General features: G+C 43.9%; 1 protein-coding gene across 1 annotated transcript; it reads right to left on the bottom strand.

The window, feature by feature from the left end:
• Positions 1-1,105: 1,105 nt before the first annotated feature.
• On the bottom strand, positions 1,106-24,396 carry PCP4L1 (Purkinje cell protein 4 like 1). Its single transcript, XM_036863692.1, has 3 exons — positions 24,160-24,396; positions 2,830-2,884; positions 1,106-2,224 (listed from the first exon to the last, which is right to left on the bottom strand). Exons 1-3 carry the CDS (start codon positions 24,166-24,168, stop codon positions 2,082-2,084), a joined length of 207 nt encoding a protein of 68 aa, XP_036719587.1. The 5' UTR covers positions 24,169-24,396; the 3' UTR covers positions 1,106-2,081.
• Positions 24,397-24,503: the final 107 nt, after the last annotated feature.

Genomic DNA, 24,503 nt, shown 5'->3' with positions numbered 1-24,503 from the left:
GCAGCAGAGTCTATTGGAGAGGGCTGGTGACAGAGAACGCCACGATTGCCCTAGCACCAGCCAACTCTCAGAAGCTCATACCACCAGGAACAGGAAGTATCTGTTTTACTTTAGTGTGAATAGGGGCAGACCAAAGTGCAGTACAGTTAATCCCCATCTTGTGTCCGCGGAACTAGAGAACAGGGAATCCTCCTGTTTTACCAGGACATACTGGACACACACCTGGTGTGGCAATGAGGTTATCCTTTTATTTGCCCCTGAGTCCAGGACTAAAAGCCACCATCATCACTATACTGCCCTCAGAACAGATTTCAAATGTAAAATTTCCTTCTCGTCTCTGGCAACAGGAGAAGAGGGCCTTCCCATGAATTACTGTTTAATCCTCCTGATAGTCTATAGCCATGGCTTGTCAGGCATGGATAAACTTTGTAATATAGGTTGCTTCCAGGGATATTGTTCCTTGCTTCCTACTCAGAGCTGCTGCATGATTCCAGCTTCTGTATTCTTAAATCAGTACTAAGAAGTGAGGAGAGTGGGGGAGAGAAAGCATTCCTTGTTCGACCTTCAAGCATTTGGCTTCTGGCTTCAATGTATAGAAATCATTTCTCAGCAATGTAAGCCACCATTTGATTCATGGTTTAAAATCTTCAGCGTGACAGTGGTGCTCTATATTGACCCAGAGTCATCTGCTTCTTCTCCTAAGTTTGAGAAAACAGTGGGAGGGGAGGAGGAGGGATGTGGGAGGAAGACAAAGCAGGAGGGACAGCTAGCACAGGTCATTCGGGGAGAGGGAGGAAGGGAAGATCAGGTTTGTTTTCAGAGGCAGATCCACCAAGCATGTGCTCGCTGGAAGGGGAAAGGGAAGGAGATGGGCACCCTTGCAGGGGAGCACCGGGGGTGGAAATAGCAGCAGATAGAGACAATGTGGGTGGTGAATCAAGGTGAGGACAAGGTCAGGGAAGGAAGGTAGGAGAGGGCTTCGGTCTGTGTTAGTTTCCTGAGCCACCATGTAATCCGTGCAGTTGCTCTACCACCCTCCCTGAGGCCAGCTCAGGCTTATATTCATATTCCTCCCAAGAAAAAACAGAAGTAGAGGTCAAATGGCCCCATTTAAGGATTTTGTTTATTGTTTTCATAATTATTAAACATGCTAAAATCACACAGAGTGGCTGTTCCACTTCTGCTCTGACTCCACAGTGGGGCAGGTGGGAACTACCAGGGTCACTTGGTTTGTGTGGCCTCTGGGGGTGGCTAGGCATGAGGGGTTAGAGGTAGGCAGGTTAACAAAGCCCCAAGAATCCTTCATATAGTACACCTTTACCAGCAGTAACTTGTGTCCTTAGAGATCTCCTCCTCCTTCATTTTTCTTTTTTTCCCAAATCAATTGGCGATTTCCTTCCCAAATCTTCCCATTTCCCTGCCTGTGGCCCCTTGAACCTCTTCCACTTCTGCCCCTTACGGTTCTAGACTAGACGATGAAGGAAACTTTTCCTTGTCTCTACCAGTCCCAGTCTCCCTTCCTTGGAACTAATCTACTGAGCATGCACTAACATGGGAGCAGCTTGATTTAGGTCTGCCCAGGGGAAAGGGAGGCTCCAGTTCCCATGGTGGCTTAGCTCATAGGAGGGAAGTTGAGGTCCTGATGAGAAGGATGTGAAGGGGAAAAATGCTACCTGAAGTGCGAATGTTGTAACCAGTGGAACAGGGCATATGACCCACCCTCGGGCACCCTACTCTGAAGGCTTTTCCCTCCCTCCCATATTGTCAGGGGTCCCTCTCTCAACCTCAAATCCTCTTCCTCTTCAACCTCATAAGTCAGACACAGGTACTGATTAAGGAGCTGTATCCCAAGGAGAAAACGTTCCACCCTTAAGCAAGTGGCTGCCTGTTGAATTCTTCATCTTCCCTGTGTTCCTTGTGCCTCTGCAGCTGCGATGGCTTGAGGGGCCAGAGAAAATAATGTATAAGGGTTGGACTTGCCTCAACGAGAAGCTTGAGGGACAAAGAGACAAAGATACATGGGAGTAAGAGCTGTGGAGAAGGGGAGGGAAGGGAGCAAGGTGAAGGGTAAGGCTGGTTATTCAGGAACTGGGATCCTTTTTCTTTTTCTGGAACCGCCGGAACTTGCCCTGAATAGCAAGGGCAGCCTTCTCTGTTTCTGGTGCCGTCAGATCAATATCAATCTCCTCCTCCTCCTCAGCCTTCTTGGTATTGCCAGCTCTCCCTGCAGATAGTTGAGAGATTCATTAATGAGTAAACCTGAATTGCCCCAGGCCCCAAATACAGTGGTTAAAGTCCACTTTCTGCTGGACTCTGTGACATCCCCCAATCTTTGCTAGGACCAGGAATGCCTGATAACTCTCCCAGAAGCTTGAGTCAGGGTACCTGGGCTGAGAATTAGCTATAGTAGGTACTCAGGAGCTTTGCAACTCTTGAACCAAGATGACAAATGTCTTCTATCACCACTTATTACTAAATCCTACAGTTCAGAGTCCCAGAGCACACTCACTTTCCCCTGTTTTCCCTAAAGTTCTGATTGAGACAGAGGCTGGGATTATTTGATGAGTTTCTTCCTATCACTGTACCTGTTTCCAAGCATTCCAGAGCCAGTTTCTAAAGTCAAAGAGTAAATTCTAGTAGGTTTACTTCTTAGGAAAAAGTGGAAGGAAGTTTATAGATATAGTAGTCCTAACCTAGTGCTTTGTTTCACTTATCACATTCTTATTCCTGTTACATCTGACTTTAGGAGCTTCCAGGCTTACAGCCCTACTTGTCTTCATGTCCCTATATTTACCTGCTCTACAAACTGCTTAGCCCACCCCCACTCACCCTTTTCCTCTGGGCCAGCTGCCTGGTTGGTTGCTGGGGATGTTTTGGTGTTCAGCTGGAAAAGAAAAATCAGAATATTAGCTATTCACAGAAGTATTAAGGTGCCATCCCCGTAGACTCACCATCATCATTTTCAAGCCCTCCTACTACCAGGTACATCCCTTAGTCTTTTGAAGAAGTGGGTCTCGAGATCAGAGAGAGGGAGAAAAGTCATCAAAATTTATTCAACAAGTATTGATTGGTGCTAGGGAAACTGTAGAGGACAAAACAGAAAAAACCCTGCCCTCATGGAGTTTACATTCTAGGATATAGATAGACAAATGAATAAACAAAATTATTATTATGTTAAGTGGTGATAAGTGCTATAGAGAAAAGACAGGGAAGGGAGGTAGTGACTGCCAGGTGGGAATGGAGAAATACAGTTTTATACAGAGTGGTCAGGAAAAGCCTCTCTGAAAGGTGGCATCTGAGCCAAGAGCTGAAGGAGATAGGGAGTAAGGGCTGTAGATGGTCGGCAAGAGCTTTTAAGGGCCCTGGGGTGGAAGTGTGACTAGCGTGTTTGAGGAATAGCATGAGTCCAACGTAGCTGGAGTGGAGAGGAGGAGGAGGGAGGAACCACAGATGGAGATGAGATCAGAGATAACTGGGAGTGGGGGCAGACTCTGTCAGACCTTGGGAGTCTTCTTACGCCTTGGGAGTCTTTTTAAGGAATTTGACTTTTATCATAAGGGTGATGAGAAGCCATTAGAAACCTTCAATTTGCACATAAGGGGCATTAGGGAGGAAGCTGAAAAATCTGTTAGGCGATTATTGCAGAAAACTAGACAGGAGATAATGGTTGCTTGGATCAAAAAGGTGTCAGTGGAGGTGGTGAGAAGTGGTTTGATTCTAGGTATACAATTGTCCCTCAGATTCCGCAGGAGATTTGTTCCAGGACTCCCGAGGATACCAAAATCCACAGATGCTCAAGTACCTTACATAAAATGGCATTTATTTGTATATTGGCAAGTATTTGCATATAACCTATGCACATCCTCCCACATACTTTAAAAGCTAGATTACTTATAATACCTAATACAATGTAAAGGCTATGTAAATAGTTGTCAATACAATGTAAATGCTATGCAAATAGTTGCTGGCTTGCAGCAAATTCAAGTTTTGCTTTTTGAAACTTTCTGGAATTTAAAAAAATATGTATTTTCAGTCTTTGGTTGGTTGAATCCACAGATGCAGAACCCTCAGATACAGAGGGTCAACTGTATTTTCAAGCTACGACTATTGGTTAAGTGGCATAGTGAGACAACTCAAGGATAGCTCCAAAGTTTTTGGGCTGAGGAAATGAAAAAAAATGAAATTGCCATTTCCTGAAATGAAGAAGACAGCAGGAGGAGCAGGTATTAGGGAAAGGATCAGAAGCTTGTTTTTGGACAAGTTTGAGATTGCCTACCTAATTATCCAGGAGTTTTTTTTGTTTTGTTTTGTTTTACATCTTTATGGGAGTATAATTGCTTTACAACGTTGTGTTAGCTTCTGCTGTATAACAAAGTGAATCAGCTATATGTATACATATATCCCCATATCCCCTCCCTCTTGAGCCTCCCACCCACCCTCCCTATCCCACCCCCCTAGGAGGTCACAAAGCACCTGATCTCCCTGTGATATGCAGCTGCTTCCCACTAGCTATTTTACATTTGGTAGTGTGTATATATGTCAGTGCTACTCTCTCACTTTGTCCCAGCTTCCCCCCGCCGCCCCCCTCCCCCGTGTCCTCAAGTCCATTGTCTACCAGGAGGAGATGTTTTTATAAGCTGTTGGATATTCAAGATGAGTTAAAGAGAAGCCTCTTGCCTAGAGATATAAATTAGAGAGTTATTAAGATGTGGTTGGCATTTATGCCATGAGACTGGGTGAGATCACCAAGGGTGTGAGTTCAGATAAAGAGGAGAAAAGGGTCAAATCCTGGGGCATTCCGGTGATTAGAGGTTGTAGAAAAGTGGAAAAATCAATAAGAAAAGTTGAGAAGAGCTTGCACTGTTGGTGGGAATGTAAATTGATACAGCCACTATGGAGAACAGTATGGAGGTTCCTTAAAAAACTAAAAATAGGGGCTTCCCTGGTGGTGCAGTGGTTGAGAATCCGCCTGCCAATGCAGGGGACACGGGTTCGAGCCCTGGTCTGGGAGGATCCCACATGCTGCGGAGCAACTGGGCCCGTGAGCCACAATTACTGAGCCTGTGCGTCTGGAGCCTGTGCTCCACAACAAGAGAGGCCGCGATAGTGAGAGGCCCGCGCATCGCGATGAAGAGTGGCCCCCGCTCGCCGCAACTAGAGAAAGCCCTCGCACAGAAACGAAGACCCAACACAGCCAAAAATAAATAAATAAATAAATAAATTTATTAAAAAAAAAAAAAAAACTAAAAATAGAACTACCATACGACCCAGCAATCCCACTACTGGGCATATACCCTGAGAAAACCATAATTCAAAAAGAGTCATGTACCAAAATGTTCATTGCAGCTCTATTTACAATAGCCAGGACATGGAAGCAACCTAAGTGTCCATCAAGAGATGAATGGATAAAGAAGATGTGGCACATATATACAATGGAATATTACTCAGCCATAAAAAGAAACGAAATTGAGTTATTTGTAGTGAGGTGGATGGACTTAGAGTCTGTCATACAGACTGAAGTAAGTCAGAAAGACAAAAACAAATACCGTATGCTAACACATATATATGGAATCTAAGGAAAAAAAAAAAAAGGCCATGAAGAACCTAGTGGCAAGACGGGAATAAAGACACAGACCTACTAGAGAATGGACTTGAGGATATGGGGAGGGGGAGGGGTGAGATGTGACAGGGTGAGAGAGTGGCATGGACATATATACACTACCAAATGTAAAACAGATAGCTAGTGGGAAGCAGCCACATAGCACAGGGAGATCAGCTTGGTGCTTTGTGACCGCCTGGGGGGGTGGGATAGGGAGGGTGGGAGGGAGGGAGATGCAAGAGGGAAGAGATATGGGAACATACGTATATGTATAACTGATTCACTTTGTTATAAAGCAGAAACTAACACACCATTGTAAAGCAATTATACTTCAATAAAGATGTTTAAAAAAAAAAAAAAAGAAAAAGAAAAGTTGAGAAGAAGCCAGGAGAAAAGTCAAGAGATTATAGTACTTTAGAAGCCATATGAAGAAACTATTTCAAGGAGACGAGAGTGATTAATTGTGTCAAATTCTGCAGGTAAGGGACTTCCCTGGTGGTCCAGTGGTTAAGAATCCGGCTTGTAATGCAGGGGACGCTGGTTTGATCCCTGGTTAGGGAACTAAGATCCCACATGCCATGGGGCAACTAAGCCCGCTCACCACAACTGCTGAGCCCGCGTGCCACAACTACTGAAGCCCGCACGCCTAGAGCCCATGCTCCGCAACAAGAGAAGCCACCACAATGAGAAGCCCGAGCACTGCAACAAAGAGTAGCCCCTGCTCGCCGCAACTAGAGAAAGCCCGCGCACAGCAACGAAGACCCAACCCAGCCAAAAATTTTTAAAAAACAAAGTAAAACCAGTCAAGATATTGTCCCTATCTTCCAGGCTGAGTGAGGAGATAAGACAAGTACCCAAATAATACTTCCTGAGCATTTATTATCCGCCAAACCCTATCCCATTTAATCCTCTGAAATCTCTGAGATGTCATCCTATTTTATAGTTGAGGAAACAGGCTTAGAGATGTTAAAGATCTTGCCCAAGTTCAAGCCACACTACTAGAAAACAGTGGAACTGGCTCTGGGACCCAGGCAGACCAACTCCACACTCTTAGCCACTGTGCTATGTCCACAAGATCGAATACCGTCACATGCTGACACAAATATGCTAATATATTAACAGTTACTGAATCTAGCTGGAAAAGATATGGATGTGCATTGAACAACTCTTTCAACTCTGATAAATTTTTCTAACAGAAAGTTAGGGGGAAATAAGAAGAAAATAATAATTGAAAGTAAAATAAAAATTATTCAAATAAAAACGCTGGGACTTCCCTGGTGGCACAGTGGTTAAGAATCCACCTGCCAAGGCAGGGGACACGGGCTTGAGCCCTGGTCCGGGAAGATCTCACATGCCGCAGAGCAACTAAGCCCCTGCACCACAACTACTGAGCCCATGTGCCACAACTGTTGAAGCCCGCGCACCTACAGCCCATGCTCTGCAATGAGAGAAGTCACTGCAATGAGAAGCCCGCGCAACGCAACGAAGGGTAGCCCCTGCTCGCTGCAACAAGAGAAAGCCCATGTGCAGCAACGAAAGACCCAACGCAGCCAAAAATAAATAAATAAAGATAAAAACCGCTGATGCAGTGCTATGTTTGATAGGGAAGTGTCTTTTAAAATAAATTACAAATTTAAAAATTGTTGGGTAGATGGACAATCCCATCTTTTTGGATGTTAAAATTTGGGCCAAAGATGGCTTTAATGATCATGTGTGATTTTCAAAGGATATATTGGTCACATTTATACCGCCTTTTCAAGTCTTGTGATTTATTTGTGTATTCCTAGCATCTTGCAAAGTACTGGAGAGAGCAGACAGTTATAAAATAACTATTTAATTTTTTTTTTATTATTTTTAAAAATTTTATTGTAGTATAGTTGATTTACAATGTTCTGTTAATTTCTGCTCTAATGTTTTTTTGTTTTGTTTTGTTTTTTATAAATTTATTTTTTGGCGTGTTGGGTCTTCGTTGCTGTGCGCGGGCTTTCTCTAGTTGCGGTGAGCGGGGGCTACTCTTCGTTGCGGTGCATGGGCTTCTCATTGTCGTGGCTTCTCTTGTTGCGGAGCAGGGGCTCTAGGCGCACAGGCTTCGGTATTTGTGGCACGTGGGCTCAGTAGTTGTGGCTTGCAGGCTCTAGAGTGCAAGCTCAGTAGTTGTGGCGCACGGGCTTAGTTGCTCCGTGGCATGTGGGATCTTCCTGGGCCAGGGCTCGAACCTGTGTCCCTTGCATTGGCAGGCAGATTCTTAATCAGTGCGCCACCAGAGAAGCCCTGCTCTAATGTTTTTAAAAGTTGATATGGTCCAGGGACTTCCCTGGTGGCACAGTGGTTAGGAATACGCCCGCCAATACAGGGGACATGGGTTCTATCCCTGGTCCGGGAAGATCCCACATGCCACGGAGCAACTAAGCCCATGCGCCACAACTACTCAGCCTATGCTCTAGAGTCTGCGAGCCACAACTACTGAAGCCCACACGCCCTAGAGCCCGTGCTCCACAACAAGGGAAGCCACCGCAATGAGAAGCCTGCACACCACAATGAAGAGTAGCCCCTGCTCACCACAACTAGAGAAAGCCCACGCGCAGCAACGAAGACTCAGCGCAGCCAAAAACAATTAAATTTAAAAAGAAAAGTTGATATGGTCCAATTTTTGTAAAATATATTGATTGCTTATCTATGTATATGTACATTTTTATTTAAAAATCTGAAAGAACATGCACAAGGGTGTTCCCCAAACCCTACGGAATACCTGCTAGTCCCCCTTTCACCAAAAAAAAAAAAAAAAGTTTCCATGAGAGGAAGGGTTGTTCCTGAGACTCTTGGGAGACTGGCCACTCATTACTCTTTCTTTTCCCATGATCTTCCTGTAGTCAGTATATATATATATATATATATATATATTTTTTTTTTTTTTTTTTTTTTTTTTTTTTTTGGCACATGATCAATGTAATGACCCAGTACTTAGCTAGGTGACACTTTCCACACTGGCACGCTGTCATCACAAGAGGTCTGTCCACACTGCAAAAGCATGAGATAGATAGGGTGTTTAGTAATAGGATAACAGTCAATAGTCCAGACAAGAGGGTCTCAGGTCAAGAGGCAAGTTCTACAGTCCCATGATCTCTGACTTCAAATCCTACTTTCTTTATTGCCAGCAAATCCCTGAATCTGATCCTTGCTTTAACCATTATCCCTCTCTCTCTCTCTAAGCCTGTTCCCTTAATCCACCAATTCTTTTCTTTCATCCCTCCCCTTTGGAGGAAAATCTGGACCCCAGTTCTAAGCATCTCCCCTGGAGTAGCTGTCCCTTCCTCTACCTTCCTTCTCATATCAGCTAACCTTGAGAATCCTCGAAGCAGGAATATTTGTCAGGACTGAACCTCACACGCCACCCCTTTCCCTCCGCCCTGCCAGCTGTCACCTTCTTGAGTCTCTCCTGAGATTACTGACCCTGTAATGGAGCCATGGCTCAGCTGCTGTCTAGCCACCCAGGGGTTCTCAGCTCCATTTGGCTTAAATTTAGGAGAGGTCACTAGGGAGACTAGAAAACGGTTCTGTAAAGGAGAAGAAAACCCCTATTACTCACAATGCCCCTTGAAATCTCTCTCACACCTTCTGCTAAAAAGTAATACGCTGGGGCTTCAACCTGCCCCTCCTCCCTGTACCCTCTCCAGCCAGTTCTCAAATAGCTACTCTGAACACTATGGATTTCTGGATTTAGTGGTTAGTGATTTGCTGAGGTGGGAGGTGGGGGCAGTTAGGTCACAGGTTGTTAGCTCCCACCCTCTACGTCATACTCAGCCCTTTACTGGTCCCTGGTCTCTGCCCCAACCCCCCTGTGTATCTTCCAGAAACTCAGCAATTTTAGATGAATCAAGGTCCTCTGGTGCATCCATCTGACAGCCATCAGATTAACCATATTTCTAAACCTAGGAGGCACGGAGGTCCACTCTGGATGAACCAGAAACCACATGTGCTGTAAGACTGTCTCTTACAAAAACTCACAACTCCAGAGGATCAGTGCTTACCCACAAGAGCTGTGACAGGTGAGCGTTTCTCAGCCACTCTCTCTCAGCCTCTCATTCTAGCCAGGTATGGATTACTGGAAACTCTCAGGTGCTCTTCTACTTCTTTCAATACTGAGCTCTTCTGACCAGAAATAACAACAGGGAAATGGTTTAGCAAATCCTTCCTTTTCCTTATGGGACCCATCTAGGGGAACTGGAAGAAATCAAGGACTTTAGAATGCCACCCCACCTCATCTTATTAATAATCATATATATTGATATAATACTTACTTTGTGCCAGTCACTTTTCTAAGTACTTTAACACGTTGAATTCTTACAACAGCCCTATTATATAGGTATTGTTACTAGTCTCACTTTACAGATAAGAAAACTAAGGGCCAGAAGAGGTTAATTAACTTGCCTAAGGTCATACAGCTAAGAAGTAGCAAAGCCAGGATTTGAACCAAGGTGGTCTGACTCCAGAGTCCACCCTCTTGAACATTATTCTATGCTGTATCCCAGTCTCCAGCCAAAGGCGTAAGCATGTGTATGCATGTGGTACATACATACCACATGAGACGGATGTCCAGTGTGAAACTGATTTAAATAGACAAGTTCTCCCACACAGCAGAGTAATCCCTAGGTAAGAAGGAAAGTCCTAGAGATCATGATTTCCTTCCATTCCCACAGTTAGGCAGCTGTATTCAAGGACCAGTCTCTCAATCCATAGTCCCCAACACTTTCTTGATATACACTCTAGAGGGTCCTGTCCTCCCAATATGGGGAAAGCTTACTTGTAATTTGAGAACCTGATCCCAGACCTTGCCTACTGACTCAGATTCCTGCTCTGCTAGTTGAGCTAGCCATGCTGATTCTGGCTTTCATCTTGACGTTTGTCCAGTGGGCCTCCTGACACATACCGGGCTGACCCCTGGGGGTTAGCCGTAGCCTGTGTATGTGTTCTTCACTCCCAGGGCCAGATGCTAGCCTTTCAGATTCTGAGAATTCCATGTGAAGGATCATCCTATTGGTTTCCATTTCAAATGACTCTCTTGCTTACATTTAAGCCTGTTATTCCAAGTTTCTAGTGAGTTGAAGCTTGGTTCAGTTCAGCCTCACTGCCTACACAGGACTAAATGTTTCTTACTTCTCAACATGTAATTAGCAACTATGAGGCCCATCAACTCTTGCCTTTCCCTAGAGGGCCCTAGTTTCTTTCCCTGCCTACCTTCCTGTGTTCCTTTTCTCCTCACCTCTGGGCCTGATGTGCTCCAATGTTCCATTCCATCATCTTGGCAGTAGCTGCCAATTCCCCATGAGTATACTTTTGTTTCCTCTGCAGTTCAAAGTTGTGGACTCTCCCTTCCAGTGTGGAAGGAGGAAAAGGAGAGGTCTGCTGGCTTAGGGGTCTTTTGTCTTCAGACTTTGAGAGACTGCAGAGAGGGAAATGACACAGCAATATCCTCCCTTTCCTGACCCCATACCTCCTTCCAGGGCATTTATCAGCATTCAGATGATGTCTCGTCCTTCCATTCGAGCTTTAGATCCCATTCCCCTTTTCTCCTCCTCAGGAATCTTCACAATCAATTCTCTTGACTTGCTTATAAATAAAACCTCTTCCTTTTTTTAAAACCAAAAAAAAAAAAAAAAATCTTCCTCAATCTGAATTCCTTCTTCAACCACAACTAGAATGAAAAGAAGTGGGTCTAGGACCATGCCTTGAGGAACCCCAGTATTAAAAGTTTAGGGTGAACAGATGGAGAAATATACCATGTTCTTGGACTGGAAGAATCAATATTGTGAAAATGACTATACTACCCAAAGCAATCTACAGATTCAACGCAATCCCTATCAAACTACCAATGGCATTCTTCACAGAATTAGAACAAAAAATTTTACAATTCGTATGGACACACAAAAACCCCCGAATAGTCAAAGCAATCTTGAGAAAGAAAAACGGAGCTGGAGGAATCAGGCTCCCCAACTTCAAACTATACTACAAAGCTACGGTAATCAAGACAGTATGGTACTGGCACAAAAACAGAAATATAGATCAATGGTACAGGATAGAAAGACTAGAGATAGACCCACGTGCATATGGTCACCTAATTTATGACAAAAGAGGCAAGAACATACAATGGAGAAAAGACAGCCTTTTCAATAAGTGGTGCTGGGAAAACTGGACAGCTACATGTAAAAGAATGATATTAGAACACTCCCTAACACCATACACAAAAATAAACTCCAAATGGATTAAAGACCTAAATGTAAGATCAGACACTATAAAACTCTTAGAGGAAAACATAGGAAGAACACTCTTTGACGTAAACCACAGCAAGATCTTTTTTGACCCACCTCCTAGAGTAATGAAAATAAAAACAGAAATAAACAAATGGGTTCTAATTAAACTTAAAATCTTTTGCACAGCAAAGGAAACCATAAATAAGACAAAAAGACAACCCTCAGAATGGGAGAAAATATTTGCAAATGAAACAACGGACAAAGGATTAATCTCCAAAATATACAAACAGCTCATGGAGCTCAATATCAAAAAAACAAACAATCCAATTAACAAATGGGTGGAAGACCTAAATAGACATTTCACCAAAGTAGACATACAGATGGCCAAGAGGCACATGAAAAGATGCTCAACCTCACTAATTACTAGAGAAATGGAAATGAAAACTACAATGAGGTATCACCTCACACCTGTCAGAATGGCCATTATCAAAAAATCTACAAACAGTAAATGCTGGAAAGGGTGTGGTGAAAAGGGAACCCTCCTGCACTATTGGTGGGAATATACATTGATACAATCACTATGGAAAACAGTATGGAGGTTCCTTAAAAACTAAAAATAGAACTACCATATGACCCAGCAATCTCACTACTGGGCATGTACCCTGAGAAAACCATAATTCAAAAAGAGACATGTACCACAATGTTCATTGCAGCACTATTTACAATAGCCAGAACATGGAAGCAACCTAAATGTCCATTGACAGATGAATGGATAAAGATGTGGCACATATATAAAATGGAAGATTACTCAGCCATAAAAAGAAATGAAATTGAGTTATTTGTAGTGAGGTGGATGGACCTAGAGTCTGTCATACAGACTGAAGTAAGTCAGAAAGACAAAAACAAATACCGTATGTTAATGCATATATTATGGAATCTAAAAAAAAATGGTACTGATGAACCTAGTGGCAGGGCAGGAATAAAGACATAGACATAGGGAATGGACTTGAGGACATGGGGAGAGGGGGAGGGGGAAGCTGGGGGGAGGGGGAGGGGGAAGCTGGGGCAAAGTGAGAGTAGCATCAATGTATATACACTACCAAATGTAAAATAGATAGCTAGTGGGAAGCAGTAGCATAGCACAGGGACATCAGCTCAGTGCTTTGCACCAACCTAGAGGGGTGGGATAGGGAGGGTGGGAGGGAGGCTCAAGAGGGAGGGGATGTGGGGATATATGTATGCATATAGCTGATTCACTTTGTTGTACAACAGAAACTAACACAGTATTGTGAAGCAATTATAGTCCAATAAAGATCTATAAAAATAAATAAATAAATAAAATGTTAGGGTTGTCCTTTCAAAATAGTGCTGGAACAATTGGATAGCCATGTGCAAAAAAACCTCAATCTATATCTTGCACCCTATACAAAAATTAACTTGAAATGGATATAAAACCTAAAACTATAAAACTTCTAGAAGAAAATACAGGGGAAAAATATCTTTGCAACCCTGGGGTAGGCAAAGATTTCTTTGATACACCAAAAGCACAATCCATAAAAGAAAACAATTATAAATTGGACTTCATCAAAATTAAAAACTGCTCTTTGAAAGACACTCCTAAGAGAATGAAGAGACAAACTACAGACTGGAAGAAAATATTTGCAAATCACAAATCTGATAAAGGACTTGTATCCAGTATATATAAAGAACTTTCAAATCTCAATAGTATGAATACAATTTGTAAAAAGGAGCAAGATATTTGGACACTTCACCAAAGAAGATAGATGGATGGCAAATAAGCACATGAACATATATATATCATTAGTCATTTGGGAAATTTGAATTAAAACCACAATTAGATATCATTATACACCTATTAGAATGTTTTTTGTGTTGTTGTTTTGAGGGGGTTGTGTGTGTGTGCGCGCGCGCATGCACGCATGGATGCACACACGTGTTTTTGTTGGTTTTTTTTTAATGACTATACGATGTGCTGGCAAAGATACAGAGTATCTGGAACTCTCAGACATTGCTGGTGGGAATGTAAGATGGAACAGCTAGTGTGGAAGTTTCTTAAGTGTACATTTTTCGTACAACCCAGCAATCCTACTCCTAGGTATTTACTCAAGTGAAATTAAAACGTACGTCTACACGTAAACTTGTAAGTGAATGTTCATAACGGCTTTACCTGTAATCACCAAAAACTGGAAACAGCCAAATGTCCCTCAACTGAGGAATGGGTAAACAAATCGTAATACATCCATAAAATGTAATACTACTCAACAATTAAAGAAGGAATGAACTACTGATACATACAACAACATGGATGAACTTCAAAGGCATTATGCTAAGCAAAGAAGCCAGACCCGAAAGGTTACACGTATACTGTATGATTCCAATTATATGACATTTCTTGTAAAGGCAAAACTATAGGTACAGCAGACAGATCAGTGGCTGCTAAGGGCTGAGGTCATGGGAGGGGTGACTATAAAGGAAAATGGGGGAATTTGGGGATGATGGAACTGCTGTATATCTTGATTGTGGTGGCAGTTACATGATGTATATGTTTGTCAAAATTCACAGAACTATATCCAGATAAAAGTACATTTTACTGCATGTAAGTTATACCTTATTAACTTATTAAGTTATACAAGTAACATAAGTTATTAAATAATAAGTTATTTTTTTAAGGGGAAAAAAGGTTGAGAGGTCAAGAAGCTAGCCAAGACTGAGAAGGAGCAGTTAGAAAGGTAGAGTAGACAGGTGACTGGGGAAGGGGTGGGAGCCAGGGTCTCTCACGTCTCTCTTCTTTTCATAGCTGGACTTCTCAGAACACTTACTGTCTCCATTTCCTCACCTCCCACACACTCTCCAACCCACTTCAACCTAGCTTCTACTCCTACTCCACTGAAATGCCTCTTTAGAAAACCAATGTGCTCTATGATAAGAAATCAAATGCAAAAGTTTCAGCTCCACTTGGCTTGACCTCTTGAAGCATTCAATACTGTTAATCATTTCACCTTTCTTGACACATATTCTTTCCTTGGCTCCTGGGACATCACAGTTTTTCCTGGTTTTTCTCCTATCTTTCTGGACACTTCTGTCAACATTTAAGTACTGGGGGCTCTCGAGGTTTAGGGCTAGGCTCCTTTCTGTTCTCTTTTCCTAGATGATCTTATCTGCACCTATGACTTCAGTTATCATTTATACAGCACCATCCAATAGAACAGTGGTCAGCAATCTACTGCTCACTGCCAAATCTGGTGTACGGCCTGTTTTCCTAAATTAAGTTTTACTGGAACACAGCCATGCCCATTGTTTGCATATTGTCTGTGGCTGCTTTTGCACCACAATAGCACAGTTGAGTAATTGCAACAGAGGCCACAGGGCCCACAAAGCCAAAAATACTTGCTACCCGGCCCATTACAGAAAAAGTTTGCAGACCCCTGCAAAAGAACTTTTTGCAATGATGGCAATGTTTTATATCTGTGCTGTCCAATATATGGCATCCGCTAGGCACATGGGGCTATTGAGCATTTTGAAATGTGGCTAGTGCAACTGAGGAATAAAATTTATAAATTTATTTAATAAGTTAATAATTTATTAATAACTAATAAGCTAAATATCTACATGTGGTTAGTGGCTACCATATTGAACAGCACAGAATGCCATTGACGGCTCAAATGTACAGCTTTCCCTTGGTATCCAAGAGGGATTGGCTTTAGGATCCCCAGGGATACCAAAATCCACAGATGCTCAAGTGCCTTACATAAAATGGCACAGTACAGTCTGCCCTCCAGTACCCATGGGTTCTGCATCCTCAGATTCAGAAATTCGATCCGCTGTTGGTGGAACCCGTGGATGCAGAGGGCAGACTGCATACCTCTATCCCAGAAATCTCCTCTGAGGTTTAAAACATCTCCACTTGGATGTTCTATGGAAACTCCAAACTCTTTGTGTCTCAAACTAAATTCATAATCCTACCTACCCAACCTAGTCCTCTACGAGTATTCCCCATTTCATCCAGTTGTACAAGTCACAAACCTAGAAATTGTTCTTGACACCTTTCTTTCCTTCACATTGCATATCCAATTCAATATTAAGTCCTATTAAGTTTATCTCCCAAATATCTCTTAATCCATTCACTTCCACCATCCTAACACAGTTGTTTCTTATGTGGACCACGGTAATAGCCCAAGAGGTTACTGATGCTCTTAGGATAAAGAAGAAAATTCTTTTTTTTTAGAAGAAAATTCTTAACACAGTCTAAAAGGCCTTACATTATGCAGCCTCTGATTACCTCGGTAACCTCATCTCTGTTCCTTCTCACCTCAGGATCTTGGCACATGGTTCCCTTACCCTTGCTCCCCTTTTACCTAGTTAATTCCTATTTATCCTTCAGAGCTCTCCTTAAGGGTTCCTTCTTCCAGGAAGCCCTTCTTAGCTCCCCAGACTAGGCTAGGACCCTCATAAGTTTTCACAGCACCTGGTATTTCTCCTTAGTAGGACTTGTTACTAATGTAATTAAATAATAATTTATTGATTAGATATTTAATGTCTGTCTCCTCCATTTCTGTGCGAGTTCCTATGAGGAACTTGCTATGAGGGTAAGGTCAGTGTCTATCTTACTCACTCCTGTAGTCCCAGGATCTAGCACGATATAAACTCATATGTTGAACAAATGAAGGGAGCTCCTACTCTGCTTTATTTGCCACCTCACCACGATTTCTGAAGTCTAATTTGTTTTCAGATAACTGAGGGCCTCATTCTGTAGCTGGTTCAGAGATTGTGAAGCCAGGTCATTGCTTTTCCTCACATCAGTAGATGTGCCTGAAAAACAGCTGAGGATGAAGGGGAAGATCTTCTCTAGGAGTGTATTTCATGTTACCTGTATTATAGTTACTGTGTATTTGTCTTACCTCTCCTTCCCCAACTTCACCACCCCACCAGAGTCCATTTCCTTGAAAGCACGGTCCATTTATTTGTGCATCACTTGTAGTAACTGCAACCTATGTCTTGCACATAGTAGGTATTCAGTAGATATTTGTTTACGTGAATTAAAATTTTCTCAAGCCTCAAATTCCTGGTGGAAGCAATATGTCATATTAGGTAGAGTTAGACAGATCCGAGTTCATATCCTGGATCTGCATTGACTATCCCAGCTCTCCCATTACTAGCTGTGTGACATTGGGTAAATCAGTTAGCCTTGCTGTGCTCAGACATCTCATCTGCAGAAGAGAAAACATATTTATCCTAAAAGGTGAAAAGACTTAGAAAAAATGTATGCAAAATACCTAGCATATATCAAAATAAATAGTTATTATTTTGAAGTAATGTAACTCTGGATTGAATATAAGAATAGGTCAAGTTACTGGGTTGTTGCCTGGCTCAAGGTCTGGAATCAAAGAGTAGAGCTGCCACAGAGTATATCTTCACTAAGTGAGACTGAAGGAGGAAGGGAATACCTGGGATGGCTCTAAGGGCCCTTGAGGCTTATTCTGCTACCAAAGGAGTTTCATAACTGTTCTCTTTCTACCCTAAACCAACCCTGGAAATCACAATCTCCCTGTATTCTCAATGTCTGTCCCCAAAAATGCTGACAGTAGCTCTAAACCTTTGGTAAAGGGCCCAACAATAGTCTGCTTGGGCAGAAATTGTATTCTGTATAGCAGCTGCCCACGTCTGTAACCCTGGAGCCTCCTGGAACTACTCCCAGGTCAGAGGTGTACCAGAGGGGACCTCCAATACAGCACCTCCATTAGTGTTCATGTTTCATTGCAAAGAACCCTTAGACACAAACACACCCTATTTTTTTTTTTTTTTTGGTAGGCCACAGGGAGAAGATGATTAGTGCTCAGGAGCAAATAGACCATATCTCCTCAATCAATCCTTTGTATCAGAAAGATGACTCTGTAAATCCATTCCTTGCCTCAGAAGGATAGTTTGTTAGTATTGGCAAAGCACCTGAAAATAGTCAAAGTGGTAGCGACTTAGGTGCTTTTTCCCTATAGCTGTCACTATTGGGGAATAGGTACCCTATAACTCTAGGTCCTACTCGCCCTGCCCCCTTCTTAGGCTGCATTTCTTCCTTTCTTTGTCTCTTTCATCTTTAATGGTGTTGCCACAGCAACCATTGTCACGCGAAGAGGCAAGATAGCGTCACCCCCTCTGTTCCAAGCAGCAATTTAGAACTAACCATGGGAAAGGTAAACTACCCAGATTTCCCCATACTTCTCATCCCACTGGGGTCTTTAAAGAGGTATCACAGGTTGTTAGCAGCAGCAACAGACAGGAACAAAGGAGCACCTCACTGTATCTGGATCACATATACTGTGCTTTTGCATGATATAGCTTGGATGCTGGGCAAATGAAAACACGTCATATACATATTATAGTACTGTTAGAATCACTTAGCTCAGATGAATAGGCACAAGGACTCAGAATACTGTCCTATAGTCCAGGGCAGGGAAATCTAAAAAGGGCCTGAATCCTAAAAATCCTAAACATGAGCCCCAAAGACCCCTTTCTTGCCTTAGTATTGAAATAAATCCTAGGCCTTGTAAGCTCCCTGCTTGCTTTAGAGATGCAGAAAGTGAAGGGAGAAAGGCATTAGTGCATTTGCTTTCAAGTAGTGACAAAGAGGCTTCAGCCCCCCAGGGACCCTTTTATCCCTGCTGACATGTTCTCCCCCAATGATAAATGAAGTTCACTGCTAAATATCCTTAGAGAGGCCTTTGGGATCCCCTGGTGCCCCTGAAAGACCCTGGACTGCTGTTTTTGGAGCACTGTTGGAACTGTTTCAATTCTTTCAGTGCAGCAACCAGCTGCAGTCCTCAAACAGCTTCAGAAAGACTTGCTCAAGGTCACCCTCAAGATAATAATAGAAAAAGAACTAGGAATCCTTACTCCAGGTTCTACAGACACACATTCTTTTCCTAATGTTTCCTAATGCATGGAATATAACCCAGATACCTTAGAGACAGGAATAGAACCTAAGCAGTCCGAGCTCCCAAGCCCCCTGGTCTGTCCTTCCCCCCTCAGCCATCCCACCCCTGTTTCCTGAAATAGCAGTACCCCTCACTGGAGTCAGGCAGAATTCTTTGGCTATGCCAGCTCATGGTATGCGGTGAGTCAACAGCCCCCGCCCGTTTCCCCCCAGCATGGGCTGCCACAATTTAATGAGTAGTTATTTGTGGTGCTCTGCACACAGCTTGGAACTGTGCCTTCACCTCATACTGAGGGTAGGGGGTGGGGGAGAGAGAGTAGTGCCAAAGCATCATTTATTACTGTAATCTTCAGTGTGCATCCCACCCATGGCGTTATTGTCCCAAAATAAACGTATTAATCCCACCACAGCCTACAAAGCAAACACTCAGCTGGAGGGCTTTGTGTGGGAGGGAGGCAGCACCAAGGACAACAGAATGGTAAATGGCACCTCTTTTCCCTGGATGGGGGGTTGGGAAACCTAGGTGGGCCTGCCTTCTGGCGTCAGCCTGGAATTAAACAATAATCAGGCTTCAGGGAGGAGAATGTGATGAGGTCTAGGCACCTGCAGGGATGCAGATTTCTTAGAAAGGGTGGTTTGGGATCTGCTTCTGACTTGGCTTACTCTTACAGGTAAAATAATTCTGGGGCAAGTCAAGCCACTTTGAGAAGTAGGTCTGGAGTACGGATTTAGAAAATCATGCACTTAGTATTCATCACTTACTTTGCCAGCCTAATGTGTTCTTCTTTCCCTCTTCTAGATTTCTCCTCCCAAAGCCTTTGTACTCTCTTTGGAAGTCAAGTGGCCAAATGAAGGAGAAGTAAATGTTCAGTGCCTGTCTGATTATCAGGTACAGCAATTTTACTTAGATACCTGTTTTCTACGCTGGATCCTCCAAGTCAAATACTTTAGAGTTAAGAGAATTGCTCATTCCTTTCTTTTCTGAAAGAAAACCTCTCCTTCTGGTCCTTGATGCTTTACAGTTATGGAAATCAGTGATGGACACCAGAAACTAAGAATGCATGAAAAGAGGACCTCCAGACTTCCCCCTTCCTACACTCCTATTAACTTACCTACTCCACTTCAGCACATTCATTGCACCCACTTTTAAGGTGACTAGTCGTCTTGCATAGGAAGAATAGTGCTTACCCTGTCTAGTATTCTACCAAAATTTACCCCTTTGATACATATCATCCTATGTTGGTCTCTCCTCTCTCTCTATCCTCTTGCTCAGGATTTATTAAATCACACTGCTTAGATCTCCTATAGAAAGTATTTGTAATATATTCCTTCAAAGTTGCATGTAAATTAAATCATTCTATCACTGGAGTCACATGTTAAAAGAGTCTTAGGGAAAGTTCTTTGGGGATAAGAAGGCAGCAGTTCTATGCCCCAGTGTTGGTTCTAATACTGTGTAAACTTAGATAAGGTTTGGGCCTCAGTTTCCTCATCTGTAAAATGAGAAGATTGGACCAGACGATCTTTAGGGTTCCTTGACAAATCTGAAATTATATCGCTAAAATGTTTTGATATATTATTTGAGATTTTCTTGGTAAAAAAAAAAATACCTGTATTTCTTCTAGATAGAAGGATTTTTGCAAAACTAAGCTTATTTTTTCCATGATAACATAGACTCATGAAAGACAATTTGGAACTATAGAAAAACAGAAAGAAAACAGGGGGAAGCACTCATAGAACCACTACCTTGAAAAGACAAGGTAGTGACTTGTCTTGATTGACCTGATCCTACTTCCTCCTCTGCCTTTGCAGCCCTATCTCCATCACTGTCATCACTTAAGACTCTCCATGGACAGACATGAAAGACACATCAGGTTTGCATATTCGGACTCCAGCCACAATACTTACGGTGCCTGACCCTATAGAGACTTGACATTCTAAGGTGTTACTGATCACAGCTGCAGCTTAGGAAGAAGACTCGTCTATATTCCCAGGTCACAGGCTGACAAAGTCATCCACTTTTATCAACCAGAGTCTCCTGCTCATGCAGCTAAAGCCAACAACCTGAACTGGTGACTAAGAAAGGGATAAGCAAGCTCTAGAACCAAATTCTGGTTTCTCTTACTTCAGAAGACAGATATTTCTAGAGGTGGAAGGCTTTCCAATATCAAGCTCTTCTGTTTTATATGTCCAATATAATCATCATCATAATAAAATACCAATGAGAGAGAAAGAGAGAAACTTGGATTTCCTCCAAGTCCCTACCAGGTTCCCTAACAAATGGTTCACAGAAGACATAACAGAATGATGTCACCCTGATCAAACTTCCATTGTGGAGAAGGTTGTAGATTCAGGCAGATATGCACAGGAAGGAGAATGTGATCCCCAAAGTGTGATATCCCATTCCTATTACCTAAGAGGACAGCAAGCAGAATAATAAGGGAGGGAGTACTGGTTCTAGTGAGGTTTCTAACTGATCTGTCCCTTGCTCCATCCCCTGCCAGCCTGGGGACAGACACTATGGGGCAGACACCATGGAACTAGTTACCAGTCATCCATAACCCCCATTTCAGCAGAATGACTGCTGGACCAAGGGATGCCTCCAGCTGGGCTTTTTACAGTTGAGAAGTGCAACAGGATCACAGAAGAACTTGCAAGTGTGCTTTAAGCCACCAGCTACACCATATGACAAGGGATTATAGGAAAGAGCCCTCAGGGACTGAATGCATCTCCCAGCCCCATTCTTCACCGAAACTAGCAAAAAGTTATTAAACTATAAGAGATAGACTGTGATTCACAGCAATCAAGTCCTGCCTGCAGCTGTGAATGCAGACGAGCTGGAGATGAGCCCCTGCAGCTCCTCTGCACACGAACACACACACTCACAGGGAAATGCTCTGCTGCAGTACTGAGTGACAGCAAAGAGCCAGGAAGGGAAAGAATAACCAGAGACCCTCCCCAGCAGCGTCACCAGGACCCTACACTTTTCCTCTAGGTCTGGAGACCCCCTCCCCAATTTTTGTTCTTCGTTTGAAATGGGAATCTCTTAAAGAGATCCCAAATTCTCTCATTTCATGCAGTTTCACTGAAGCAAGAAAATAAGCAGGTGGGGGAGGTGAAGCTTACATAAGATTCAGAGTGCACAGGGCTTTCCTGGGCTAGGGCTCCAGCCTGAAAGAGAAGACCCCTGGGGCTGGGCTGAGAGAAATAAAAAAGTTTGGAGTCTCCCTAGAGCTTCAGAGCTCCGGGCAACACTTCCACTTTTCTTCACAGCTTTCACAAGAGGAAGAAAACAGGCTGGATCTTGGCCTCTAGGGAAGCAGAGGCCCTTTGGGGATCTGGTTCAGAGACAGCTGATCTCTGTGTAAGCCCAGGTGGCTGCTTCTGGATTTTATAAATACTCATCCCTGAAGCCAGGCTCAGCTCTGTATTAGGAGGCAGCTTCTACGGCTAAATTGCTAGTTAGGACCAGTTCACTCTGACAGCCTGGGAGGCCAGGCAGCCCTGCAGACGCTGTCAGTTACTTCTCATCCAAGGATCCCACTCTCATCATTCTACTGAGTTCCTGATTGAGGCTAGTCAAGTACAGCTGCTAAGTCAAGACTTGACTTTCCCCTCAAACACCAAATTATTTTTCTTGACACTGCTTTGTGATAGCTTTGTCACTCCACCAAATATCACCCTAAATCTCAGCCCCTGTAGTGTATCCTACAGAGGGGCTGTGCACTTCCCCCAAAAAGCACAGGCTAACCACACATCTTCATGTTGGCATAGACTTCAGATCACAAACCTCCAGGGGATGGCTTGAATTGCAAATTTCAGATTTAGAAACACTAGGGGGGCCTTGAACTCTAGACCTCAGTGAAAAGAGGGCAAAGAAAACCTCTCTTCTCATATTAGGGCTGAAAGAAGCAAAAGGAAAGAAGATTGAATCTTTTTTTCCTTTTCTTTCTTTCTGAAAGGCTGCTGTGGTCACGGTCACAACTATCTGAGGGACAGGAAACCACTTTAGTTCATCTGCAGCCCCCAGAGTAGCTGAATTTTCCAGGATAAACTTAGTGGACATGGCAACCAAAACATAGTAGTTGGCACTAATTGGCTCCCTGGACGAGAGCTTTTGGTAGGAGCCAGCAGAGCTCCTACTAAAGATGAAGATCTAAACTGAGACCTCGGCTACAGGGTCCTACCCCTTCACTAACCTTGTATCCTTGAGCCTTCTCATGCTAGTTTTCTGAAATACTCTAAAAAAAATTTTAAAAGAGAGAGGGAGATAATAACAATAGCTAACATACATTGAGTGCCTACTCTCTGCCAGGTACTGTTCTCAGTACTTGGCATATATTATCTCATTTAATCATTAGAACAACCAGTATTACCCCCATTTTGCAGATAAAACACTGAAGCAGAGGAAGGTTTAGTAAACTTGCCTAAGGCCACATAGCTAGTAAGCAGTAGAGCTGGGATCTGGCATATAGCTGAGATGTTGGATTTAACACAAGATCCTGGGTACTAGGAAAGGGGTTGCAGAGAGCAAGCCTGTAATGTCACTGCCCATACTGACTTCACTTAGAAAGGAAGATCCTTGTCTCTGGATGCCTACAAATGCAGTCAAACAATGGGAGAGGTCTTTCCCAGTCTCTGCTTTGACCCCCACGGATGGACGGTGTTCTTTGAATAGAGGAAATCACAGTTAATGGACTGGGTCTGGCTCGGATGACCACGGACCCTGTGGAGACTCAGGGTGTAACAAGCGCTGCAGAAGGAGGTCTAATCTTGAAGGGGACATCTCCCCAGAAGCCAGACAGGCCCCCACTACAAGGCTTCTGAATATCAGAATGGTCCCTCCAACGGTTGGTTCTTGATTGAATGAGTGGAGGGTAGGATGCCACCTTCCTAAAAGGGGCGAAGTGGCCACCCCAGGGGGCGAGGGCTGGAGTTCTCCATTGAATGCTACATAAGGAGTGTAAAAGCAATACAGCCCTAGGAGAGGGAAGACAGAAGCTAATGTTTTTCTCAGAAGTCAGGGGAGTGAAGGGAAGCCCGAGTAACCTCGGAGCAGTAAGACCTATGCAGAGGGCAGTATCCTGAGGATAAAACTTACGACCTGAGACCTCAGCCCTCCCATTCTACAGTCGATTCCAGTCCTCCAAAATCTCCACCGACAGTCAGGGAACTTAAAGCCTCCCTCTTCCAATCGCTCCCCAGCACTCCAAGGTGGGAGCTTTCCCAGAGAGGCAGGGGGCGTCCCGGGAGGATTCTCAGCGGCTCTGGGCTGCAGCACCCTCCCTCGCAGCCCTGGGACCCCGAGCCGCGGCCTCCCCGCGCCGCAGCCCTAGTCCGCAGCGGCGGGGCCGGGCAGCGCCTCTCACCTCGCTCATCGCGGCGGCCAGACGGGGCGTGCGGGGCGCGACACGTGCAGGGGAGACAAGGGGCACTCGGGCTGCACGGGCGACGGCCGCGAGTTGCCGGGCTCTGAGGTAGGGGCCCCGCTGACGAGGCGAGGAGAGTTAGTGCGGAGAGCCGCTGCTCCAGTGCCCGCACCCCAGCTCCGGGCGCTCAGCTCCGTGCCAGGAGTCCCCTTCCGACCCTGTCCTGTCAGAGCCGCTCCGCGAGCTTCCGTCGGCCCCACCTTTTATAGTCAGCTCCTTACCAGCCTCCAGCCCGACCAATAGGAGCTCTTCCTGCCGCAGAGTGACAGCCCCTGGCATCCAAT

This window comes from Balaenoptera musculus, chromosome 1, assembly GCF_009873245.2.
Source record: "Balaenoptera musculus isolate JJ_BM4_2016_0621 chromosome 1, mBalMus1.pri.v3, whole genome shotgun sequence".
Lineage (NCBI taxonomy): Eukaryota > Metazoa > Chordata > Mammalia > Artiodactyla > Balaenopteridae > Balaenoptera > Balaenoptera musculus.
This window is presented reverse-complemented; position numbering and strand designations above follow the sequence as displayed.

What these genes read in the sequence shown, in the direction of transcription:
- PCP4L1 (XM_036863692.1), bottom strand. An exon ending in AGCTGGCCCAGAGGAAAAGG is followed by an intron (nt 2,225 to 2,829) that starts GTGAGTGGGGGT and finishes AACTATCTGCAG; the next exon opens with GGAGAGCTGGCAATACCAAG.